Here is a 24,092-nt window from a genome sequence, read left to right as displayed (position 1 = left end):
AATGCTATGGCAATAATTGACTCTTCTTTTCAATGATGACTTCTGATGATTTATAATTGGCCAATAAGTGCCAATGTTCACTATAATCAGTTAATTTTATGAACATTATTTTGTCATACTAAATATGCTTTGTAACTGGGAAAGGACTGCCACTGTTTATAGTAATACCATTACCCATGATGCCAATAATTGCTATAATCAGTTAATTGTATGAACATTATTCTGTAATACTAAATACATGGTACAGAAATGTTCAATAACTGGGCTATGAATGCTGCAAACTACTACTGTAATTCTCAATGAAGACTACTATGTGACTTAATGTCCTTCACCTTCTGAGCTAACTACCCTGAATTACTGCAATATCCATTTGTCCTGTCCATCCTCATGATCATGGAGCACTATCTTTGGTTTTTGCAATAATTCTACGTTGGTGTGCCTTGTAAGAGCGTGGTGTTGACACGACATGCTGTCCACCACCGTCAGCGATGAAGACGTTATTATGGTCCCACTGTTTGGTGTACCTGATGTTCTGCCAAAATGATAACAGGGAATATTACTACGACATTTCAGTGTCTTGGATACGCTGATAAATACTTCTGGGAAAAGAACTGCAAATTGTCTCACTTGGTGTTGTATTTCTGTGGAAAGATATGGACTTTCAGTGCAGCTGCGTGCAACCTAAAGTGCTACAACCACGATGAAATCCTTCCCTTTCCTATCCTAATTCTTGTAACATAGTAAAAAAAAAAATTTTTGCTAACGTAATTTGTATTCATGACCTATACATTTTTTTTTATTTGATGATATGTTCTAAACTACAGTACAGGTGCACTTATGTCATGTGTTAATATGTTTTCTACTGAACTTCAGTGCCTGTGCACTTTTCTCATTTTTCAATATGATCTGTACTCATTCTGTATACATTTTGTGATTTCCTGATATGTTCAATACTTCAGTGCGTATGCACTTATGGCATTGTTACTCATTGTATATACATTTCCTCATTTGCTGATATGTTTTGAACTGCAGTGCATGTGCATTCATGTCACTTGTCAACATGATTTTTTGCCATTCTGTTTATTTGTTCTGAAAATGCTAAAGAGTTTTTCAGTGCGTGTGCACTTTTGTTATCTATCAAATAATTTGTATACACATTTTTCTGATTTGCTAATATGTTTTGTACTCACATTTTGTCATTGTATAATATGTTTTGTACTTGATGCATGTGCACCATATTTTCTTCATGTTCTATATCTGTATATATGCTGTAATTGTAAAGTTAATTAGTTAAAAAAAATTGTTGCTTATGGCAAGTCCAAATGACTCACCATCGCTGCCAAATTTTTGCCCACCCAGTGGAGGGTTATGAAACACGTATGTTATGTAGCAGCGATGGCGAGGCATGACAGAATCTCTGACCAGAGAGTTATTTATCGTTGCTAGTCTGCGTTTGACCGCGCGAGAGTTCAGTTCCATGTAGGGAGTCGGCAGGTTCAGTTGCGGTCGAGTTGCGAGAGAGTTCAGTTGTACGTAGCGAGTCGCGAGAGCATGTACACTCCTGGAAATGGAAAAAAGAACACATTGACACCGGTGTGTCAGACCCACCATACTTTCTCCGGACACTGCGAGAGGGCTGTACAAGCAATGATCACACGCACGGCACAGCGGACACACCAGGAACCGCGGTGTTGGCCGTCGAATGGCGCTAGCTGCGCAGCATTTGTGCACCGCCGCCGTCAGTGTCAGCCAGTTTGCCGTGGCATACGGAGCTCCATCGCAGTCTTTAACACTGGTAGCATGCCGCGACAGCGTGGACGTGAACCGTATGTGCAGTTGACGGACTTTGAGCGAGGGCGTATAGTGGGCATGCGGGAGGCCGGGTGGACGTACCGCCGAATTGCTCAACACGTGGGGCGTGAGGTCTCCACAGTACATCGATGTTGTCGCCAGTGGTCGGCGGAAGGTGCACGTGCCCGTCGACCTGGGACCGGACCGCGCGACGCACGGATGCACGCCAAGACCGTAGGATCCTACGCAGTGCCGTAGGGGACCGCACCGCCACTTCCCAGCAAATTATGGACACTGTTGCTCCTGGGGTATCGGCGAGGACCATTCGCAACCGTCTCCATGAAGCTGGGCTACGGTTCCGCACACCGTTAGGCCGTCTTCCGCTCACGCCCCAACATCGTGCAGCCCGCCTCCAGTGGTGTCGCGACAGGCGCGAATGGAGGGACGAATGGAGACGTGTCGTCTTCAGCGATGAGAGTCGCTTCTGCCTTGGTGCCAATGATGGTCGTATGCGTGTTTGGCGCCGTGCAGGTGAGCGCCACAATCAGGACTGCATACGACCGAGGCACACAGGGCCAACACCCGGCATCATGGTGTGGGGAGCGATCTCCTACACTGGCCGTACACCACTGGTGATCGTCGAGGGGACACTGAATAGTGCACGGTACATCAAAACCGTCATCGAACCCATCGTTCTACCATTCCTAGACCGGCAAGGGAACTTGCTGTTCCAACAGGACAATGCACGTCCGCATGTATCCCGTGCCACCCAACGTGCTCTAGAAGGTGTAAGTCAACTACCCTGGCCAGCAAGATCTCCGGATCTGTCCCCCATTGAGCATGTTTGGGACTGGATGAAGCGTCGTCTCACGCGGTCTGCACGTCCAGCACGAACGCTGGTCCAACTGAGGCGCCAGGTGGAAATGGCATGGCAAGCCGTTCCACAGGACTACATCCAGCATCTCTACGATCGTCTCCATGGGAGAATAGCAGCCTGCATTGCTGCGAAAGGTGGATATACACTGTACTAGTGCCGACATTGTGCATGCTCTGTTGCCTGTGTCTATGTGCCTGTGGTTCTGTCAGTGTGATCATGTGATGTATCTGACCCCAGGAATGTGTCAATAAAGTTTCCCCTTCCTGGGACAATGAATTCACGGTGTTCTTATTTCAATTTCCAGGAGTGTAGTAGCGCGCGAGAGATAGTCGGAGTTGTGTGTGAGGAGTCGGCGGGCGTCGACGTGGGCCTCTGGTCGAGATTCAGGATGAGGTATTTTTTTTAAATAAGGTAATGAAGCAGCATTGCGCACATCTGAGAACGTAATGTGTCTTAACTGTAACTAATTTGTTCAAGAATCGCCCCAATAATAATTTTGTTTTCAAACCAAGCATTTTTAACAAAACAAACATTTTATTGAAAGAAAATTTCCCACGCATTTCCTCAAAGAAAAAATTTACTCAAGTTCAAAGAATTTTTGCGATGCATTTCCTCCAAGCTATGGCGAAAAATAAGAGCAGATGCAATTTTACTGAGATAAGAACAGGGCCTAAGATCGACATTTCGGTCTATTTGCGTTTTCATTGTCACTGAGATTTCATTATCATTGAATTGTCTTACATTTTTGTGGGCAGCTTACACATGGCTCAGATTGCTAGTTCTCATTTAATTGTCATTGTCAATAAATTATTTTATTTGCTGGGAGGTTACATTAGGTTCTATTCCCGTTAACATTTAAATATTGTACTTTCAAATTTCTCTGGGGAGGTTACAAGGAGAAATGAAGACTTATACAAAAATACAGAAAAGATCACAGATACAGTGAGGACAGGATGGCTAAAATTTTACGGGCATTTAAAAAGAATGGAAGAAACTCAGATCACAATGAAAATTTTTAATTACGTTAGTAAGCTGAATAAAATTGTAGGCTGGATAGAAGCACTAAAGAAAGACGCCAACAAAATAGGTGTTACAGAAGAAATAATACGTGACAGGAATCACTTCAGGCTACTGATAGAAAACGCAAACTATGAAGAAGATGAGCCAAAACCTCGACCCAAGAGAGTGTGGACAGATGAGCAGAGACGAGTAGTTGGCGAGAAAATGAAGAAGGACTTGGAAGAACGGAAGAAAAAGAAACACCATAAGTCTTAAGTTGTATGCTGTCCATAGCTGGACAAATTCATGCATGAAATAAAAACAGGCAATGTGAAGTCGTAGCCTTTGCAGTATCTTCAGATGGCCACTTAGTGCACCGTCCTTTCATAACCATTTGTTGACAGAAAATGAGCCCCGAATCCCATTTCGAACATCTTTTAATTTCGTGTAACTCAGCGCTACATCGAGAGACAGACGATCCTGTAAATCTGCATTCTGTTGCCGAAGGTCTTTTATTTCTTTTTCCATAATTTCTAGTTGTTTGCTTATGCACACTTTGTCCATTTACGGTAGTGTTTATTTTCACGGTTAATGTTTTATCTAGTAGAAATTTCTTTATTAGTTGGTAATATATTTACCCGTAAAATATCTTCTGCTTCTTCACAATGTTTGTTTTTTCCCCATAATTTCTCTCAATATTAGGCTCATTGCTAAACCCTAATTCAGCACCAGAGGATGGTAGATTCAAATCCCTTTGATAATGCGAAGCACTAAATGTACTGAGCAAAAACTAGCATTTTCAACTGAAAACGAATCCGCATTTTTACAAGCATTTATCCATTTTCTCTTCGTCACATTGTGTTTAGGAAATCTATGACACTTAATTCGTAACTTACTTAGTTGTCTGCTGTGGTTCTTAAGTTGGCGATCGTGCAACAAACCATTCTGTTTCACTTAAAAACCTACCCTAAATAATCCCTCAGTACAATAATAATAACGGCATAACTATGAGTTCGATCGCCAGTCACTAATAAAATTTCACACTGGCTCTTAATAGCAATTACAGCACAATATGTTATGGCAATTGCGAGCTACTGAACGGCCATTGGGTGGTCTCTGACGTCAGCGGTGTGTCTTGCTAATGCACTTACGCCTCGTGATACCTACCGTATATTCTAATATTCGTGCCTTAGACTAATAATAACCTCTTCTGTCCCACTGGTACACATATGTGGACTTCCAAGTCCCACTTCATAAAATTAATAAACTGTTTTTTTGTAGGTTGCGTAGGTTTAGTTTTTTTCTAGCTAGATGCACCATATAAGTTGATAAAAAACGTCTATTAATTTTACAATGTGGAACCTCAAAGTTCACATATGTGAATCCAAGAACTGAAGAGGGTATAGCGACTTGCCACAGTTAGCCGTACAACGTAAGGGAAGCACCGAACAGCTGCAGGGGGGGCCGAAGACTGAAAGTGCACGATCCGTCACTAAGCTAAGTTATAGCCCGCCCGGCTAACCGCGCGGTCTAATGCGCTGCTTCCCGAGCAGGAAGGCGTGCCGGTCCTCGGCACGAATCCGCCCGGCTGATTAGTGTCGAGGTCCAGTGTGCCAGCCAGCCCGTGGATGGTTTTTAGGCGGTTTTCCATCTGCCTTGGCTAATGCGGGTTTCCCTTATCCCGCCTCAGTTACACTATGTCAGCGATTGCTGTGCAACCATCGTCTCCACGTACGCCTACACCATAATTACTCTACAACGCAAACATTTGGCGTTACACTCGTCTGGTATGAGACGTTCCCAGGGGGTCCACTGGGGGCCGAACCGCACAATAACCCTGGGTTCGGCGTGGGACGGCTGTGGTGTGGGTGGACTGCTGTGGCCTGTTGTGTGGTTGTGAACCACTGAGGGCTATGGCGGGATGAAGCATCTCTGTCGTTTCTAGATCCCCGGTTCAATACACGACACAAACCAAACTGTACACAATGTACACAATGATACGTGTATAATCCCACCGAAAAATCGTTAACAGCTAGAGCAGTAGGAACTGAACAAACGAGTTGTGGCAGGTTAGAGAGTGGGAGAATCACGTCCTGGAATCAGTAGTGTACTCTGTATGCACTAGCTGGCTTTATGTGGCGTTTCATAATTACTATTTACTACATAATTGCGAATTACGAACTACTCACAAATGTAGCTCTATGTATGGTGCTCAACGCGAATAATTCTTTCGAAGTAATTTATTGGTTTAAGCGACTTATAAATAAGTGATATCTCAGCTCACATCAACATTTGTTTTTGATAATTTGTATCAACAGCGCCCCCTTTGCCATCACAAGCTGTTGACATACTACGAATTTTTATAGTTTAGTTTCAAAATTTCGGTATACATTACAAAGACTTGCCATTAAGGTATGCGAGCATGGCTGCAAGCAAGAAACTGCGAGTGGCTGTCTCCACAGATACTGGAGCAAAGGCAGCATGTGATGCGGCAGGTGGAGAGCAATGGGATTTGGACGGGCCGAGTTTGAAACAAAACCTACTGGTGACACTTACTGTACGGCGGAAGATGCTTGCTGTTTATTCGCCAGATTATAGTATTTTACTGCTAAATTGCAACTACGTCAAACATCGCTCACCAGTAGGGAGCAGGGTAAAGCTCTCATGAAATAAGAGTCAAACGAAAAATCTACAAAGAACGAAACTTGTCTAGCTTGAAGGGGGAAACCAGGTGGCGTTATGGTTGGCCCGCTAGATGGCGCTGCCATAGGACAAACGGATATCAACTGCGGTTTTTAAAATAGGAACCTCCATTTTTTTATTACATATTCGTGTAGTATGTGAAGAAATATGAATGTTTTAGTTGGACCACTTTTTTCGCTTTGTGATAGATGGCGCTGTAATAGTAACAGACGTATAAGTACGTGGTATCACGCAACATTCAGTCAGTGCGGACGGTATTTGCTTCGTGATACATTACCCGTGTTAAAATGGACCGTTTACCAATTGCGGAAAAGGTCGATAACGTGTTGATGTACAGCTATTGTGATCAAAATGCCCAACGGCCGTGTGCTGTGTATGCTGCTCGGTATCCTGAACGACATCATCCAAGTGTCCGGACCGTTCGCCGGCTAGTTACGTTATTTACGGAAACAGGAAGTGTTCAGCCACATGTGAAACGTTAACCACGACCTGCAACAAATGATGACGCCCAAGTAGGTATTTTAGCTGCTGTCGCGGCTAATCCGCACATCAGTAGCAGACAAATTGCGCGAGAATCGGGAATCTCAAAAAAGTAGGTGTTGAGAATGCTACATCAACATCGATTGCACCCGTACCATATTTCTATGCACCAGGAATTGCATGGCGACGACTTTGAACGTCGTGTACAGTTCTGCCACTGGGCACAAGAGAAATTACGGGACGATGACAGATGTTTTGCATGCGTTCTATTTAGCGACGAAGCGTCATTCACCAACAGCGGTAACGTAAACCGACATAATAGGCACTACTGGGCAACAGAAAATCCACGATGGCTGCGACAAGTGGAACATCAGCGACCTTGGCGGGTTAATGTATGGTGCGGCATTATGGGAGGAAGGATAATTGGCCCCCGTTTTATCGATGGCAATTTAAATGGTGCAATGCATGCTGATTTCCTACGTAATGTTCTACAGATGTTACTACAAGATGTTTCACTGCATGACAGAATGGCGATGTACTTCCAATATGATGGATGTCCGGCACATAGCTCGCGTGCGGTTGAAGCGGTATTGAATAGCATATATCATGACAGGTGGATTGATCGTCGAAGCACCATACCATGGCCCGCACGTTCACCGGAGCTGACCTCCCTGGATTTCTTTCTGTGGGGAAAGTTGAAGGAGATTTGCTATCGTGATCCACCCACAACGCCTGAAAACATGCGTCAGCGCATTGTCAATGCATGTGCGAACATTACGGAAGGCGAACTACTCGCTGTTGAGAGGAATGTCGTTACAAGTATTGCCAAATGCATTGAGGTTGACGGACATAATTTTGAGCATTTATTGCATTAATGTGGTATTTACAGGTAATCAGGCTGTAACAGCATGCGTTATCAGAAATGATAAGTTCACAAAGGTACATGTACACATTGGAACAACCGAAATAAAATGTTCAAACGTACCTACGTTCTGTATTTTAAATTAACATCCCTACCTCTTATCAAATGTTCGTCTAAAATTGTGAGCCATATATTTGTGATTATTACAGTGCCATCCATCCGGCGAACTGTCCGGACACTTGGACGATGTCGTCCAGGATACCGAGCAGCATACATAGCACACGCCCGTTGGGCATTTTGATCACAGTAGCCATACATCAACACGATATCGACCTTTTCCGCTGTTGGTAAACGGTCCATTTTAACACGAATAATGTATCACGAAGCAAATGCCGTCCGCACTGGCGGAATGTTACGTGATACCAGGTACTTATACGTTTGTGACTATTACAGCACCATCTATCACAAAGCGAAAAAAGTGGTCCAACTAAAACATTCATATTTCTTTACATACTACACGAATATGTAATAAAAAATGGAGATTCCTATTTTAAAAACCGCAGTTGATATCCGTTTGACCTATGGCAGCCCCATCTAGAGGGCCAACCATAGCGCCATCCGGTTTCCTCCTTCAAGCTAGACAAGTTTCGTTCTTTGTAGTTTTTTCGTTTGACGATTATTTCGTGTGATATTTGGCCCGGTCACGATCAATGGACCACCCTGTATACATTTAGCAAAAAAAAGAAAGCCAAGCACCACAAAAGAATTATCCGAACGGGACGGAAATCGGTACAAGTGCTTTACATGTACACAGACAACAATTTCAGAAAAATTGGGTGATTTATTCAAGAGAAAGAGCTTCACAAATTTATCAAGCACTGGTCCACCTCTGACCATTATGCAATCAGTTATTAGACTTGGCATTGGTTGATAAAGTTGTTGGATGTCCTCCTGAGGGACATCTTGCAAATTCTGTGCAGCTAGCGCGTTAGATCGTCAAAATCGCGAGCTGGTTGGAGGGACTTGCCCATAACGCTCCAGACGTTTTTATTGGGGATCGATCCGGCGAGCTTGCTGGCCAAGTTAGGGTTTGGCAAGCACGAAGGCAAGCAGTAGAAATTCTCCACGTGTATGGGTGTAAGCCCAAGATGGTTTGCCACAAAGGGTAACCTAACGGGACGTAGAATATCGTCGACGTATCGCTGTTCTGTAAAGGTGCCGCGGATGGCAACCAGATGGGTCCTGCGCTGGAAAGAAATGGCTCCCCAAACCATCGCTCCTGGTTGTCGGGCCATATGGCCGGCGACAGACAGGTTGGTATTCCACCGCTTCCAAGGGCGTCTGCACAGACGCCTTCGGCCTGGAATCTCATTGACTGAAGTAAAATCGTCTTCAGTGATGAGTCTCGCTTCGAACTGTGCCCCAATGACCAGCGAGGATCTGTCTGTAGACGCTCCAGATATTGGTGGGATACCAGCCTGATTGTCGTTCGCCATATGGACCGTCAACCAGGAGTTATGGTCTGGGGTGCCATTATTTCTCATAGCAAGACCCCTTTGGTTGTCATCTGTGGTACCCTTACAGCATAGCGATTCACCGAAGATATTCTATACTCCGTTTTGCAAGCCATCCTGGATTTACATTTCAGCAATATAATGCCCTCCCACAAATGGCGAAAGTTTCTATTGCTTCTCTTCGTGCTTGCCAAATTCTTCCTTCACCAAAAATGTCGCAGGATCTCTCCCCGAGGAGAACGTTTGGAGTATTATGCGCAAGCTTCGAATTTTGACGATGTAAAGCGCCATTTGGATAGAATTTGACACGATATCTCTCAAGAGGACATCCAACAACTCTATCAGTCAATTCCAGGTCGAATAACTGCTAGCGTAAGGGCCAGAGGTGGACCTACTCTTTATTGACTTGCTCAATTTGTGAACTCTTTCTCCTGAATAAATCATCCAATTTTTCTAAAATTGTAATAATTTTTTTCCTCTACATGTTCTTCACATCTACCGATTTGCGTCCCATTAGGATAATTCCTTCGTGGCGCGCGGTTTGTTATTTTCTTTTTCTTAAGAGTCTATGATAAAATAAATGACCATTGTCCAACTGTGGAAAATAATGTCAAAATCTACGTATACATTTATACTCTACAAATCACTGTAAATGGCATGGCTTAGGGTTTTTAGCACTGTGCCAGTTATTAGGGCTTCTTCTCTTTATTTTCGCACATGGAGCGGGAGAAGGATGAGTGCTTGAACACGTCCGTGCACCCTGTAATTAGTTTAACTTCGTGTTCGTGATCCTTGCGAGAGCGATACTTAGGGGGTCTCAGACTCCTCATATAAAGTGGATTCTTGAACCTTTGAAATTAGGCTTGATAGTTGAAGTTAATCTTCAAGCGTCATCCAGTTCAGTTCTTTCAGTGTCTCTTTGACCGTCTCCCTTGGGTTAAACAAGCCTCTGACCATTCGTGCGGTCCTTCTTTGTATACGTTCAGAATCATCTGTTAGTCCTATATGGTATGGATCCCACAAGCTTGAGCACCATACTGTATGTGACATTAAAGAATTGTTCTCGGAAGACTCTTCGGGTTTGCTGGCGGATCCTAAAGTCCCGTTACTTGTAAGAACACATCAGGGCAATAGGTCAAAGGTCCTCGCATTTCATTTTCACGCGCAATTGACTTCTTTGAACTGCTTTGAGCGAAGAGTTCGCCATACGACAAATAGCTAAACGAGCACTCACCTGCTCGATCTGCCTGGTCCAGACGGTGATGACGTACTCGACGCGGCCGATGATGCTGGTGTCTTTGTCGAGCACCGACTTCACCACGTCCGGCGACGGCAGCAGCTCTATCAGCTCCGGTGGTATGTGGAACACCACTAGCTCATCGATGTTCCTCTTCGTGTCTACCAAATAACAACCAAATTTATCATTCCTGCCCATCCAGCGTTGTTCTGCTTTTAATTCTTTCTTGTCGCGCTACTGCCGCTGCAGTTTAGCTTAGACTTTGTGTGCGAGACAAACTCGGCGTAAAGTAATGTTCGTGAGCCTGTTAATCAAGCTGATTCTCGTACATGAAAACCAATTTTTAAAAGCGAGTTAAGTGAGTAAGTTCCTTATCGTAGGCTAACAAAGATGATTCAGAGCCGAGCTGGTTGTTAAGTAGGAGTAGTGGTGTTTGGCGGCCGGGCTCTTCTTACCGTGCATTAAACGAGTACAAGTAATTACTAGATACGTCTCGACGAGCAATGGGGAGGAATTGTGATTGTAGCTTAGCGGCGACAATGGACAAGGCACGAGCCTGAGGACCTCAGAAGAGCAGAAGAGTTATGACGCAACACAGCAGGGAGTTTATAGATCCTGGAAAGATATCGAGAAGCTAAACAATACTCAAGTATTTATTTAGACAATTTTTTTTTTTTTTTTGCAAATGTGTGTTTATGTTAGTACGGGAAGAGAAGGTACTATGCAAGAGCAATGAAAGTTGCTAACATGTAACTCGACTGGCGAGATGAATAATCTGACCTATCCAATCAAATGTAAGCACATACCCAGTGTGACTTTGGGAAAACGTGGAGGTGAACAGAGCAGATAAGTTGGGAGATAGACGACTGTGAGATTTTTACGGGAAAGTCTGTTGTGCAGTGCTTCAACGTATGCTGTGAGGTCGCCCAGCTCTTCGGTCATGAAGAGTGATGAGTATCAGCTGGAATCACTGCTGTTAATGCCTGATGTTCAACCCACCACATACTACAGTCATTAATACAATAGCAGCCTCCTACAATCTCACACATACACAGTCATCTGATACCACTTCCTGACAATGTTCCATTTTCTCAAAAGAAGGTGACCCTGAGACAACTGCTAGTACATTGAGCATGCCGACCCGGTTGGTCGTGCGGCCTAACGCACGGCTTTCCGGGCGGGAAGGAGCGCCTGGTCCCCGGCACGAATCCGCCCGGCGGATTTGTGTCGAGGTCCGGTGAACCGGCCGGTCTGTGGATGGTTTTTAGGCAGTTTTCCATCTGCCTCGGCAAATGTTGGCTGCTTCCCCTTATTCCGTCTCAGTTATACTATGTCGGCGATTTCTGCGCAAACAAGTTCTCCACATACGCGTACACCACCATTACTCTACCACGCAAACATAAGGGTTACACTCGTCAGGTGTCAGACGTTCACCGGGGGTCGAACCGCACAATAACTCTGGGTTCGGTGTGGGGCGGCGGAGGGATGAAGTGGACTGCGGTAGTCGTGGTGGGGTTGTGGACCACTGCGGCTGCGGCGGGGACGGATCCTCTCCGTCGTTTCTAGGTCCCCGGATAACCTACAATACATACAGTACATTGAGCATATTATTTTATTTCTAATTATAGGGTTTCACAGAGGAATGTTAACTGTTTTAGGACAAGGTTCGTTAAAGGTAGAAAACAGATCAATTTTTATTTAAAATATTTATGGTTTACTTTGATTAAATTCCCGCAGCTGGTGCTTTTGATTACTTTATCTGAAATTAACTACGGATATTGCACCGTATTATATTGCTTATAAATGTAATTACAATATGTTACCTGGTTAATGTAGTAAAATCATGATTACATACATTAACTTTCCCACGTGGTGAGTAACAAATATACAACAGTACTAAATAGTCCAAAAGTTGACCTAACAACTGTATCCTATACAGTATAACGTGTAGACACTACAGCAGTTTCGTGAAAACAATGGCTAAATGAGACAAATATTATATATGAGGGTTGGAACTTTAATAGTGGCAACTATTTATTTACAGCTCGTACAAAATATATACGTATTTTAAAGTTTTACTGACATTCAAAGTAGTCACCAGCATTGTATAACTCGTTGCCAGCGATGTGGAAATCTTAGGATACCCTTAGCAGTGCCAGTTGTATTAACAATTCGAGCGGCGCGGTCTATTGCCCGGCGAATTTGTAGCAGTTCTGAAGCGAATGCCGTGAAGTGCTTCCTTCAGTTTAGAAATCGAGTTGAACTCACGAGGGCTTAAATCAGGGGAGTGCGGTACGTGGAACAGCACTTAACAGACCCATCAGTCAAACAAATCAGTAACAGCTTGCGCTGTACGTGCTTGAGCATTGTCCAGCAAAATGATGGTCAAGTTCTGCAGAAAGAGTCATCACTTCTGTCTCTAAGCTGGTGTCATCACTTCTGTCCCTAAGCTGGTCGTAGGATGTGTTCCAAAAATGAACAGCATAGAGAAAGAAATGATGATACTTTCTGCAGGACCTGATCATCATTTTGCAGGACAATGCTGAAGCACGTACAGTGCAAGCTGTTACTGATTTGTTTGGCTAAAGGGGCTGCTAAGTGCTATACCGCCTTCTGCACCCCCTGATTTAAGCCCTCGTGAGTTCTACTCGATTTCTAAACTGAAGGAAACACTTCAGGGCATTCGCTTCAGAATTGCTACAAATTCGTCAGGCAATAGACCGCGCCGCTCGAACTATCAACACAACTGGAACTCATTCCATGTAGGCTTTCACGGCCGGCGTCTTTATCAGTAAACTCTTCCGGGCTAAGTTGCCGTGGTCGATCTGTAGAACTTCTTCTCCCTGACGTTTCGTTCTCAACTGCGGAGAACATCTTCCGAGGTGAGTCGACGACTGGCTGCTAGGAGCTGGGGCCGCCGCTTATATAGAGATCGTAGGGGGCGCCACCACACGTCACATGGCGTCGATGTGCAGCTATCTCTGGCTATCGTCTGTTCTCTCGATTGCAGGCAATCGATTGTCACGTGATTGATGCAACGTCGACCGCCATATCTTATCCAATTTTAATCCTTCTTCTTTACGATTAAAATTGTATTGATGTTTGTGGATTTCAATTGCCTCTCTATACATACGTGTGTAATAGTGCGACGTCCTCGCTAGCACGCTTGTTTCACCAAATTTTATGTCGTGATCTCCATCCTTAAAAACATGTTCCGCTACTGCCGATTTGTCGATATGTCCCAAGCGACAGTTTCTTTTGTGCTCCGTCAACCGTGTATTGATGCTTCTTTTGGTAGTTCCTATGTAAACCCTGCCGCAACTACACGGAATTTTATATACCCCTGGGGTGGCTAGGGGGTGACGAGCATCTTTTGTTGATCTTAGGCATTCACTAATTTTCTTAGTAGGTCTAAAAATGGTCTCTACCTGAAACTTGGCTAGTACTTTTCCAATGCGATCCGTGATATTGTGGATGAACGGAAGAAATACTTTTCCAGCTGATGGTTGTTGCTGTCTCCTATTTTTAGGCATTTTTCTATTTGGGTGAAGTGCTCGATTAATCTCGTTTTTTGTATAACCATTTTTCGCAAAGGCCATTCGTAAATGATTTAGTTCTTCTTGTAAGTAGCCTGGTTCACAGATGTTATTGGCCCTATCCACTAGTGTTTTTATGACCCCCCTCTTTTGCCTAGGGTGGTGGTTTGAGTTCTTATGGAGGTAGCGATCGGTATGTGTACCTTTCCTGTAGACCTTATGGCCTAAGGTCCCATCCGCCCGTTTGATAACTGATACATCCAAGAAGTTAAGTTGTCCATTCTTCTCCTTCTCCATAGTAAATTTAATCTTTGGGTTGATGCTATTTAAGTGTACCAGAAAATCATTCAAGTCTTCTTCCTCATGATTCCATATTACAAAGGTATCATCCACATACCGATACCACTTCGAGGGGCTTTTTTTTTGGCCGACTGCAATGCTTGATGTTCAAAATATTCCATGAATAAATTCGCAATTGCGGGACTTAGGGGACTTCCCATGGCTACCCCATCGATCTGTTCATAAAATTCACCATTATACTGAAAATAGGTTGAGGATAGACAGTGTTGGAACAAGGCTACTATATCAGTAGGGAACATATTGGCTATATGGGAGAGAGCTTCATCAACTGGAACCATCGTGAACAAAGACACTATATCAAAACTGACAAGTATGTCATTAGGACCGACAGTAATTTCCCTCAATTTCTCAATGAAGTGTAGAGAGTTTTTAATATGACTCTCAGTTTTGCCTATGTGAGGTTGTAACAAAGAGGCAAGGTGTCTGGCTAGTTCTTGGGTAGGAGCTCCAATTGCGCTGACTATTGGTCTCAAAGGAACATCAGGTTTATGTATCTTTGGTAATCCATATAATCTCGGAGGATAAGCCTCCGTTTCACAAAGATACTTTTTAACTTCTGTAGGAATTGAAGACTGTTTTATCAGACGCTTGGTGGCATTCAGCACATTCGTTGTGGGATCCTTTTTCAACTTCTTGTATGTGCTGGGTTCCAGGAGATCACTGATCTTCTTGTGATAATCCTCAGTATTCATTAAAACAGTAACATTTCCCTTGTCAGCGGCAACTATAATAACATTCTTGTCCGCATTGATCTCCCGCAATGCCTTCCTTTCCCCTTGAGACAGATTGCATCATATTCTGCTGATGAAATTAGAATGGAAACCTCCAGGATATTACGCAAAGCTAAGCCACCCAGCAGCAATCTGTCTCAAGGGGAAAGGAAGGCATTGCGGGAGATCAATGCAGACAAGAATGTTATTATAGTTGCCGCTGACAAGGGAAATGTTACTGTTTTAATGAATACTGAGGATTATCACAAGAAGATCAGTGATCTCCTGGAACCCAGCACATACAAGAAGTTGAAAAAGGATCCCACAACGAATGTGCTGAATGCCACCAAGCGTCTGATAAAACAGTCTTCAATTCCTACAGAAGTTAAAAAGTATCTTTGTGAAACGGAGGCTTATCCTCCGAGATTATATGGATTACCAAAGATACATAAACCTGATGTTCCTTTGAGACCAATAGTCAGCGCAATTGGAGCTCCTACCCAAGAACTAGCCAGACACCTTGCCTCTTTGTTACAACCTCACATAGGCAAAACTGAGAGTCATATTAAAAACTCTCTACACTTCATTGAGAAATTGAGGGAAATTACTGTCGGTCCTAATGACATACTTGTCAGTTTTGATATAGTGTCTTTGTTCACGATGGTTCCAGTTGATGAAGCTCTCTCCCATATAGCCAATATGTTCCCTACTGATATAGTAGCCTTGTTCCAACACTGTCTATCCTCAACCTATTTTCAGTATAATGGTGAATTTTATGAACAGATCGATGGGGTAGCCATGGGAAGTCCCCTAAGTCCCGCAATTGCGAATTTATTCATGGAATATTTTGAACATCAAGCATTGCAGTCGGCCAAAAAAAGCCCCTCGAAGTGGTATCGGTATGTGGATGATACCTTTGTAATATGGAATCATGAGGAAGAAGACTTGAATGATTTTCTGGTACACTTAAATAGCATCAACCCAAAGATTAAATTTACTATGGAGAAGGAGAAGAATGGACAACTTAACTTCTTGGATGTATCAGTTATCAAACGGGCGGATGGGACCTTAGGCCATAAGGTCTACAGGAAAGGTACACATACCGATCGCTACCTCCATAAGAACTCAAACCACCACCCTAGGCAAAAGAGGGGGGTCATAAAAACACTAGTGGATAGGGCCAATAATATCTGTGAACCAGGCTACTTACAAGAAGAACTAAATCATTTACGAATGGCCTTTGCGAAAAATGGTTATACAAAAAACGAGATTAATCGAGCACTTCACCCAAATAGAAAAATGCCTAAAAATAGGAGACAGCAACAACCATCAGCTGGAAAAGTATTTCTTCCGTTCATCCACAATATCACGGATCGCATTGGAAAAGTACTAGCCAAGTTTCAGGTAGAGACCATTTTTAGACCTACTAAGAAAATTAGTGAATGCCTAAGATCAACAAAAGATGCTCGTCACCCCCTAGCCACCCCAGGGGTATATAAAATTCCGTGTAGTTGCGGCAGGGTTTACATAGGAACTACCAAAAGAAGCATCAATACACGGTTGACGGAGCACAAAAGAAACTGTCGCTTGGGACATATCGACAAATCGGCAGTAGCGGAACATGTTTTTAAGGATGGAGATCACGACATAAAATTTGGTGAAACAAGCGTGCTAGCGAGGACGTCGCACTATTACACACGTATGTATAGAGAGGCAATTGAAATCCACAAACATCAATACAATTTTAATCGTAAAGAAGAAGGATTAAAATTGGATAAGATATGGCGGTCGACGTTGCATCAATCACGTGACAATCGATTGCCTGCAATCGAGAGAACAGACGATAGCCAGAGATAGCTGCACATCGACGCCATGTGACGTGTGGTGGCGCCCCCTACGATCTCTATATAAGCGGCGGCCCCAGCTCCTAGCAGCCAGTCGTCGACTCACCTCGGAAGATGTTCTCCGCAGTTGAGAACGAAACGTCAGGGAGAAGAAGTTCTACAGATCGACCACGGCAACTTAGCCCGGAAGAGTTTACTGATAAACAACTGGAACTGCTAAGAGTATCCTACGACTTTCACATTGTTGGCAACGGTTTATACACAATGCTGGTGACTACTTTGAAGGTCAGTAAAACATTGAAACACGTATCTATTTTGTATGAGCTGTAAATAAATAGTTGCCACTATTAAAGTTCCAACTCTCGTATTATTTAGGTGAGAAGTGACTGTTGCTCAGGCTAGTGATTTGTGGAATATATTGAAAGATATACACGATACTGCAGTGACTGTGTTACTCTGATTACGATGCAAAGTTCCTTTGGACATGCATGCACTGCGATGACTACAGCCGTTATGAAATACAGTAAACGAATTCGCAATTGCGAATAAGGACAACCAACAGCTTTAGAATGGAATGACGACAGTGAAAATTTGTGCTGGATCGCGACTCGACGCCGGATTTCCCGCTTATCGCGAGCGGTCGCCTTACCATTTGGCTACCGTTGACGACTCGCTACGACGCATGGTTGACGACATGTGGAAGTTTGGATCTGGCCGTGAGTCGTGTACGGATAGCCAAATGGAAAGGCGACCGTTCGCGATAAGCGGGAAATACGGGTTCGAGTCGCAGTCCCGATACGGACAGGCCGCAGGCAGTTTTCTGAACATCAACAAGTCGGCGGCGTACTGGGCGTGGTCTCGGACCGGAAGCCCTCGCTCCCCTCCCGCCAGTTTCTGATCTGCGATATTTGGGAATCACGTTCACGAAGGATGTACGTAAAACAGCTGCAGCAAACTACCGACGGTTATTACAGACCATACGCGCAATGATGCGACAGAACCTGCTCCGGGACTTGAATCAGTTACAACGTGTTGAATACTTGAACCTCAACATGGCATCAAAACTCAACCATGTGGCACAAGCTGCAGGTAGGTCGCTGGCTACAGGCGGCCTTCAGTTACTACGTTTCCGCAGGTCATATATTTAAAGTACGATACGACTCTCTTACCCTCCCAGTGCACAAAGGGGGGCTTGGGACTGGTCAACGTCAGGGCGAGAGCAGCTGCCCTTTACGTGAGCAACATGAGGAAACGATGGAAAAGTCAACATACCTCTCTTACACGTCGTTTACTACAGGTTCTGATGCCAGTCTCTTACGTCCCACCGGTGTCGGTTGCGCACGTCGCACCACAGCTCTCCCATGTGTCGACCTTCGTTCTTGATTACAGCTATGTCAGCTCGAACCTCCCCGGCACACGTCCACCAAAGGCGAAAGATTTTTGTATCAACCTTCTGCGGGCTGTTCCCCATAACGTGGTGGAAAACAAGTACCCTACGGTTCACTGGCAAGAGTGTGGAAAACGATACACCACAACTTTCTGTCATCCACGGTGCGTTCGAAGTGGTATCAGATAGCCAAAAAAAAATATGCCACACGACAGCGACTTCACGCTATTGGACTAGAAAACTCACCTTATTGCCCAGATTGTCACCTCTTGGATACCGATGAACATCGTTTTACATGCGCATCAACTGGACTCGCATTCGGGAGGACGACGGTTCACTGGCAAGAGTGTGGAAAACGATACACCACAACTTTCTGTCATCCACGGTGCGTTCGAAGTGGTATCAGATCGCCAACAAAAAATATGCCACACGACAGCGACTTCACGCTATTGGACTAGCAAACTCACCTTATTGCCCAGATTGTCACCTCTTGGATACCGATGAACATCGTTTTACATGCGCATCAACTGGACTCGCATTCGGGAGGACGACGGTTCAATCCCGTCTCCGGCCATCCTGATTTAGTTTTTCCGTGATTTCCCTAAATCGTTTCAGGCAAATGCCGGGATGGTTCCTTTGAAAGGGCACGGCCGATTTCCTTCCCAATCCTTCCCTAACCCGAGCTTGCGCTCCGTCTCTAATGACCTCGTTGTCGACGGGACGTTAAACACTACCCACCACTATGCGCATCATCGTCCGGAGTTTGGCGACTAACACTGAAGATATTGGCTTGTTACCTCCAGGTCACACCTGATATGATTGACCCTCAGACCCTACTCTGTCCAGATGAATCTTACCTTCCCGCCGCAAAATATCATGCGCTTACATGGTTCAAAGGAATTACCGTCGCCTATATCTTTAGCGACGGAGAGAAGGAGTAGCTTGATTACTGGTGGTTCCTACAAAATGCTCACAATGCCCTCAAACGCACACCCAAATACCGTACGCTCTTCGCAAATTATTTACGCAAACGCGTTTTCGTGAACCCTCCACTCAGCTGGGGAGTGCCAAGCTGCGGTTAATGTTTTGTGCCGCATCACACTAACGGCTGAACGTCCTGCCTTGGCAGCATCACAGAAGGAAGAGACAGGCTACTGCAAGGATGCTGTTTTCCTTGAGGCACTAGCGGAGCAGAATGCCTCCGTTGCAGATACCCTTCAAAGGCGCTGTTGGAGATATCAGATAACGATGGCTAAGCACAAAGTGGAACCATTTACGTTTATTGAAGAACCTTTTTAGCTGGAATTTCATCAGTGATTTACATTTATACTTTTTTTGTTTACTCTCAGGCTGGCAATGGCAAGGAAAGCGTTTCTGAAGAAGAGAAATTTGTTAACATCGAGTATAGATTTAAGTGTCAGGAAGTCGTTTCTGAAAGTATTTGTATGGAGTGTAGCCATGTATGGAAGTGAAACATGGGCGATAAATAGTTTGGAGAAGAAGAGAATAGAAGCTTTCGAAATGTGGTGCTACAGAAGAATGCTGAAGATTAATGGGTAGATCACATAACTAATGAGGACGTATTGAATAGAATTGGGGAGAAGAGGAGTTTGTGGCACAACTCGACAAGAAGAAGGGACCTGTTGGTAGGACGTGTTCTGAGGCATCAAGGGATCACAAATTTAGCATTTGAGGGCAGCGTGGAGGGTAAAAATCGTAGAGGGACACCAAGAGATGAATACACTAATCTGTTTCAGAAGGATGTAGGTTGTAATAAGTACTGGGAGATGAAGAAGCTTGCACAGGATAGAGCACCATGGAGAGCTGCATCAGACCAGTCTCAGGACTGAAGATCACAACAACAACAACATTGAATGCCACCTTTGTTGTTGTAACACTCAGTTACTAGAATTCTCATTTGTACACGTTTCCTAAATGTAATCATGTAAATAAATAAATAAAAAGAATAAAAAGGCGACCGCTCGCGATAAGCGGGAATTACGGGTTCGAGTCCCAATCCGGCACAAATTTTCATTGTCCCCATTCCATTCCACAGCTGACGGTTGTCCTTATTTGCAACTGCGAACTTATTTAATGTATATATGTATTGCAAGAGTCTTGAACATATAATGTCACCGAATGTTACGGAAATGATTACACACGTCAATTGAAAAGAGGATACAATAATGTTTATGAAAGTTTAGATACTATGTCACATCGCCCTTTACTTTTAGTTTGTAATGCTCTTTCCAATTTTGCCATCCAAGCAAGATCCAAGACGCGTCCTCATAGCTTGAGCTCTACCACCACATCTCTCCTGCTTCACAAACTCCTATTTCACAGAAACTCTTCCGCGTACTTTGTTGGACCAACACTTCTGGAAGACAGGAAACAAAGGAGAAATTGCTTAGCTACAGGGTAGGAGTTATTTTTGGAGTGTACATTTTACTCTGCTCGAGTTCCAATCCGGCAAACAGTTGTATGCAATATTTTTATTAAAATTTCCGAACGACGCACACTCGGCTGCACAGTGAAAGAGCGAGTCTGAGTACAGACTGACTGCCTTAGTAATACGTACTCATTTTATTAACTGATGTGCAGAAGGGGGCTGTTGCCTTTATGTACCCCGGTAGGATACTGCCATCTTTGGAATAAGTTATTCAGCCACGCAAGCAAAAGAAACAGTTAAACTCTTTCCTAAAATCTTATGGTCCTTAGACATTGAGTTCCCACATTAAATCAAAACCTTCAAGGTTCTCAGCAGACCATAGAATGCTAACCATCCGCTGTCATCCACTTTCCTATTGCGTCATTTGGAATGTGGTTAGCACAACAATCACTGAAAGAGTTGAAACAGGGACTGAAACACTATGCAACTTCGTATGGGAGGGATCATTATGTCATCAGTTAAACAAAAGCAAAAGAGAGCTGGAGATTTACCTTCAAGAAAAGGAGAGGAGAATGTCTGAGTCACCAGAAAAAAACCTATTACATAAATAAATATGGCTGAAGTTCGGAGTGAAGTCGTGGATTGAACGGCATAAGGCGAGGTGATAGGCACTGGGGAGTCCTAGCAGATATAACTTTTGTGTATCCTAAGGTCGTCGTCTGTGACATGTTGTAGTACAGCGACCGAGGACGCTAGAAAAAGACTGACTGCACCTTCTCCGTGGTGCAGAATGTGTCGTGGAGGCAACTGGCAATATTAGTGCCAGAGGACGTAACGCACTAATTTCTGAACAAGCGGAACTGTTAGAATTTAAACCTAATTTAAAACCATTACCTGTCAGTGCAAATTTCTAAGGAAATGCTGATGTCACTAGATCTGCGCTCTTTACCACTCTCAAGGTCATCAGTATTCCAGAAACACAATGCTACTGCCGCAGGTCGCAAACCAGGAGGCTTATACTTTGAAGTATATTCCAGTTGTAAATTTTAAACTCGTTGTACTAAGGAAACATTAATTATTTTTACTGTAGTTAACAGTTAACGCATGTAGTCGTGCGTAACCTAGGATGTAAGCAAAATGAGCCCGCATCTCGTGGTCGTGCGGTAGCGTTCTCGCTTCCCACGCCCGGGTTCCCGGGTTCGATTCCCGGCGGGGTCAGGGATTTTCTCTACCTCGTGATGGCTGGGTGTTGTGTGCTGTCCTTAGGTTAGTTAGGTTTAAGTAGTTCTAAGTTCTAGGGGACTTATGACCACAGCAGTTGAGTCCCATAGTGCTCAGAGCCATTTGAACCATTTTTGAAGCAAAATGAAACAACCAAGTTGTTGGTAAATAGTTAAGTTAGTATGCAGTTAAACTTTGTTAATAATTAGTGTAACAACAGTCATCAGGAAAGTGCTTGGAGACACTATTTATCTGAAAATTTTAATCAAATAAAATTACATAACTGTGCTTACAATAAACAACGACAAGTTACGGTTTGCTGTAGTTTCTAGGTAGCAAATCCGTGTGTATACCAGTAATAATTAAATACACTGATCTCTTGGGCATTAACTGCGATTTTTGCAAGCTGTGGCCGCTACATCTTAGTGATTTAATTCCTCATTTGTTCTCATAAGGATGTTGCAGCTTGTCCCGTTCCTCCTATCAAGCAGAATAGTGGTGCAAGCACAGGACCAGATCCGGATAATATGTGTGGCAACCAGACCCACTAACAGTTCATGCAGAAATGACCGTGCGAAACACGTAAATTCCCAAAATATAGACAGCGAAGGATGTGGGTTACATTTGAGGTGGACAGCCCCGTCGGAATGGTCAAATTTTGAAGAACGGTTACGCTGAATGTTGTCATTCGGCGCTTTTTTCTTTCTTTCTTTTTTATTTTCTATAGATTCACTGCAGGTGGTGCGGAGAGACAATCTTGTGAAGTACCTATGAACACGTTTTCCGAAAGCTGCTTGAAGAACTAGTGAAGACAACTCACACGCACTGGAAATACACTCCTGGAAATGGAAAAAAGAACACATTGACACCGGTGTGTCAGACCCACCATACTTTCTCCGGACACTGCGAGAGGGCTGTACAAGCAATGATCACACGCACGGCACAGCGGACACACCAGGAACCGCGGTGTTGGCCGTCGAATGGCGCTAGCTGCGCAGCATTTGTGCACCGCCGCCGTCAGTGTCAGCCAGTTTGCCGTGGCATACGGAGCTCCATCGCAGTCTTTAACACTGGTAGCATGCCGCGACAGCGTGGACGTGAACCGTATGTGCAGTTGACGGACTTTGAGCGAGGGCGTATAGTGGGCATGCGGGAGGCCGGGTGGACGTACCGCCGAATTGCTCAACACGTGGGGCGTGAGGTCTCCACAGTACATCGATGTTGTCGCCAGTGGTCGGCGGAAGGTGCACGTGCCCGTCGACCTGGGACCGGACCGCAGCGACGCACGGATGCACGCCAAGACCGTAGGATCCTACGCAGTGCCGTAGGGGACCGCACCGCCACTTCCCAGCAAATTACGGACACTGTTGCTCCTGGGGTATCGGCGAGGACCATTCGCAACCGTCTCCATGAAGCTGGGCTACGGTCCCGCACACCGTTAGGCCGTCTTCCGCTCACGCCCCAACATCGTGCAGCCCGCCTCCAGTGGTGTCGCGACAGGCGTGAATGGAGGGACGAATGGAGACGTGTCGTCTTCAGCGATGAGAGTCGCTTCTGCCTTGGTGCCAATGATGGTCGTATGCGTGTTTGGCGCCGTGCAGGTGAGCGCCACAATCAGGACTGCATACGACCGAGGCACACAGGGCCAACACCCGGCATCATGGTGTGGGGAGCGATCTCCTACACTGGCCGTACACCACTGGTGATCGTCGAGGGGACACTGAATAGTGCACGGTACATCCAAACCGTCATCGAACCCATCGTTCTACCATTCCTAGACCGGCAAGGGAACTTGCTGTTCCAACAGGACAATGCACGTCCACATGTATCCCGTGCCACCCAACGTGCTCTAGAAGGTGTAAGTCAACTACCCTGGCCAGCAAGATCTCCGAATCTGTCCCCCATTGAGCATGTTTGGGACTGGATGAAGCGTCGTCTCACGCGGTCTGCACGTCCAGCACGAACGCTGGTCCAACTGAGGCGCCAGGTGGAAATGGCATGGCAAGCCGTTCCACAGGACTACATCCAGCATCTCTACGATCGTCTCCACGGGAGAATAGCAGCCTGGATTGCTGCGAAAGGTGGATATACACTGTACTAGTGCCGACATTGTGCATGCTCTGTTGCCTGTGTCTATGTGCCTGTGGTTCTGTCAGTGTGATCATGTGATGTATCTGACCCC

General features: G+C 44.7%; 1 protein-coding gene across 1 annotated transcript in view; it reads right to left on the bottom strand.

The window, feature by feature from the left end:
- LOC124594242 (dynein axonemal heavy chain 8-like) overlaps nucleotides 1-24,092 on the bottom strand; it is a 619,801-nt gene that overhangs the window by 502,367 nt on the left and 93,342 nt on the right. The window contains exon 5 of the mRNA XM_047132606.1: nucleotides 10,461-10,624. Coding sequence (XP_046988562.1) covers nucleotides 10,461-10,624 — 164 coding nt within the window. The remainder of the gene's footprint in view (nucleotides 1-10,460; nucleotides 10,625-24,092) is intronic.

Source organism: Schistocerca americana, chromosome 2 (genome assembly GCF_021461395.2).
Source record: "Schistocerca americana isolate TAMUIC-IGC-003095 chromosome 2, iqSchAmer2.1, whole genome shotgun sequence".
NCBI classification, from domain to species: domain Eukaryota; kingdom Metazoa; phylum Arthropoda; class Insecta; order Orthoptera; family Acrididae; genus Schistocerca; species Schistocerca americana.
Note: the sequence above shows the minus strand (reverse complement) of the source record. Positions and strands in the feature narration are given on the sequence as shown.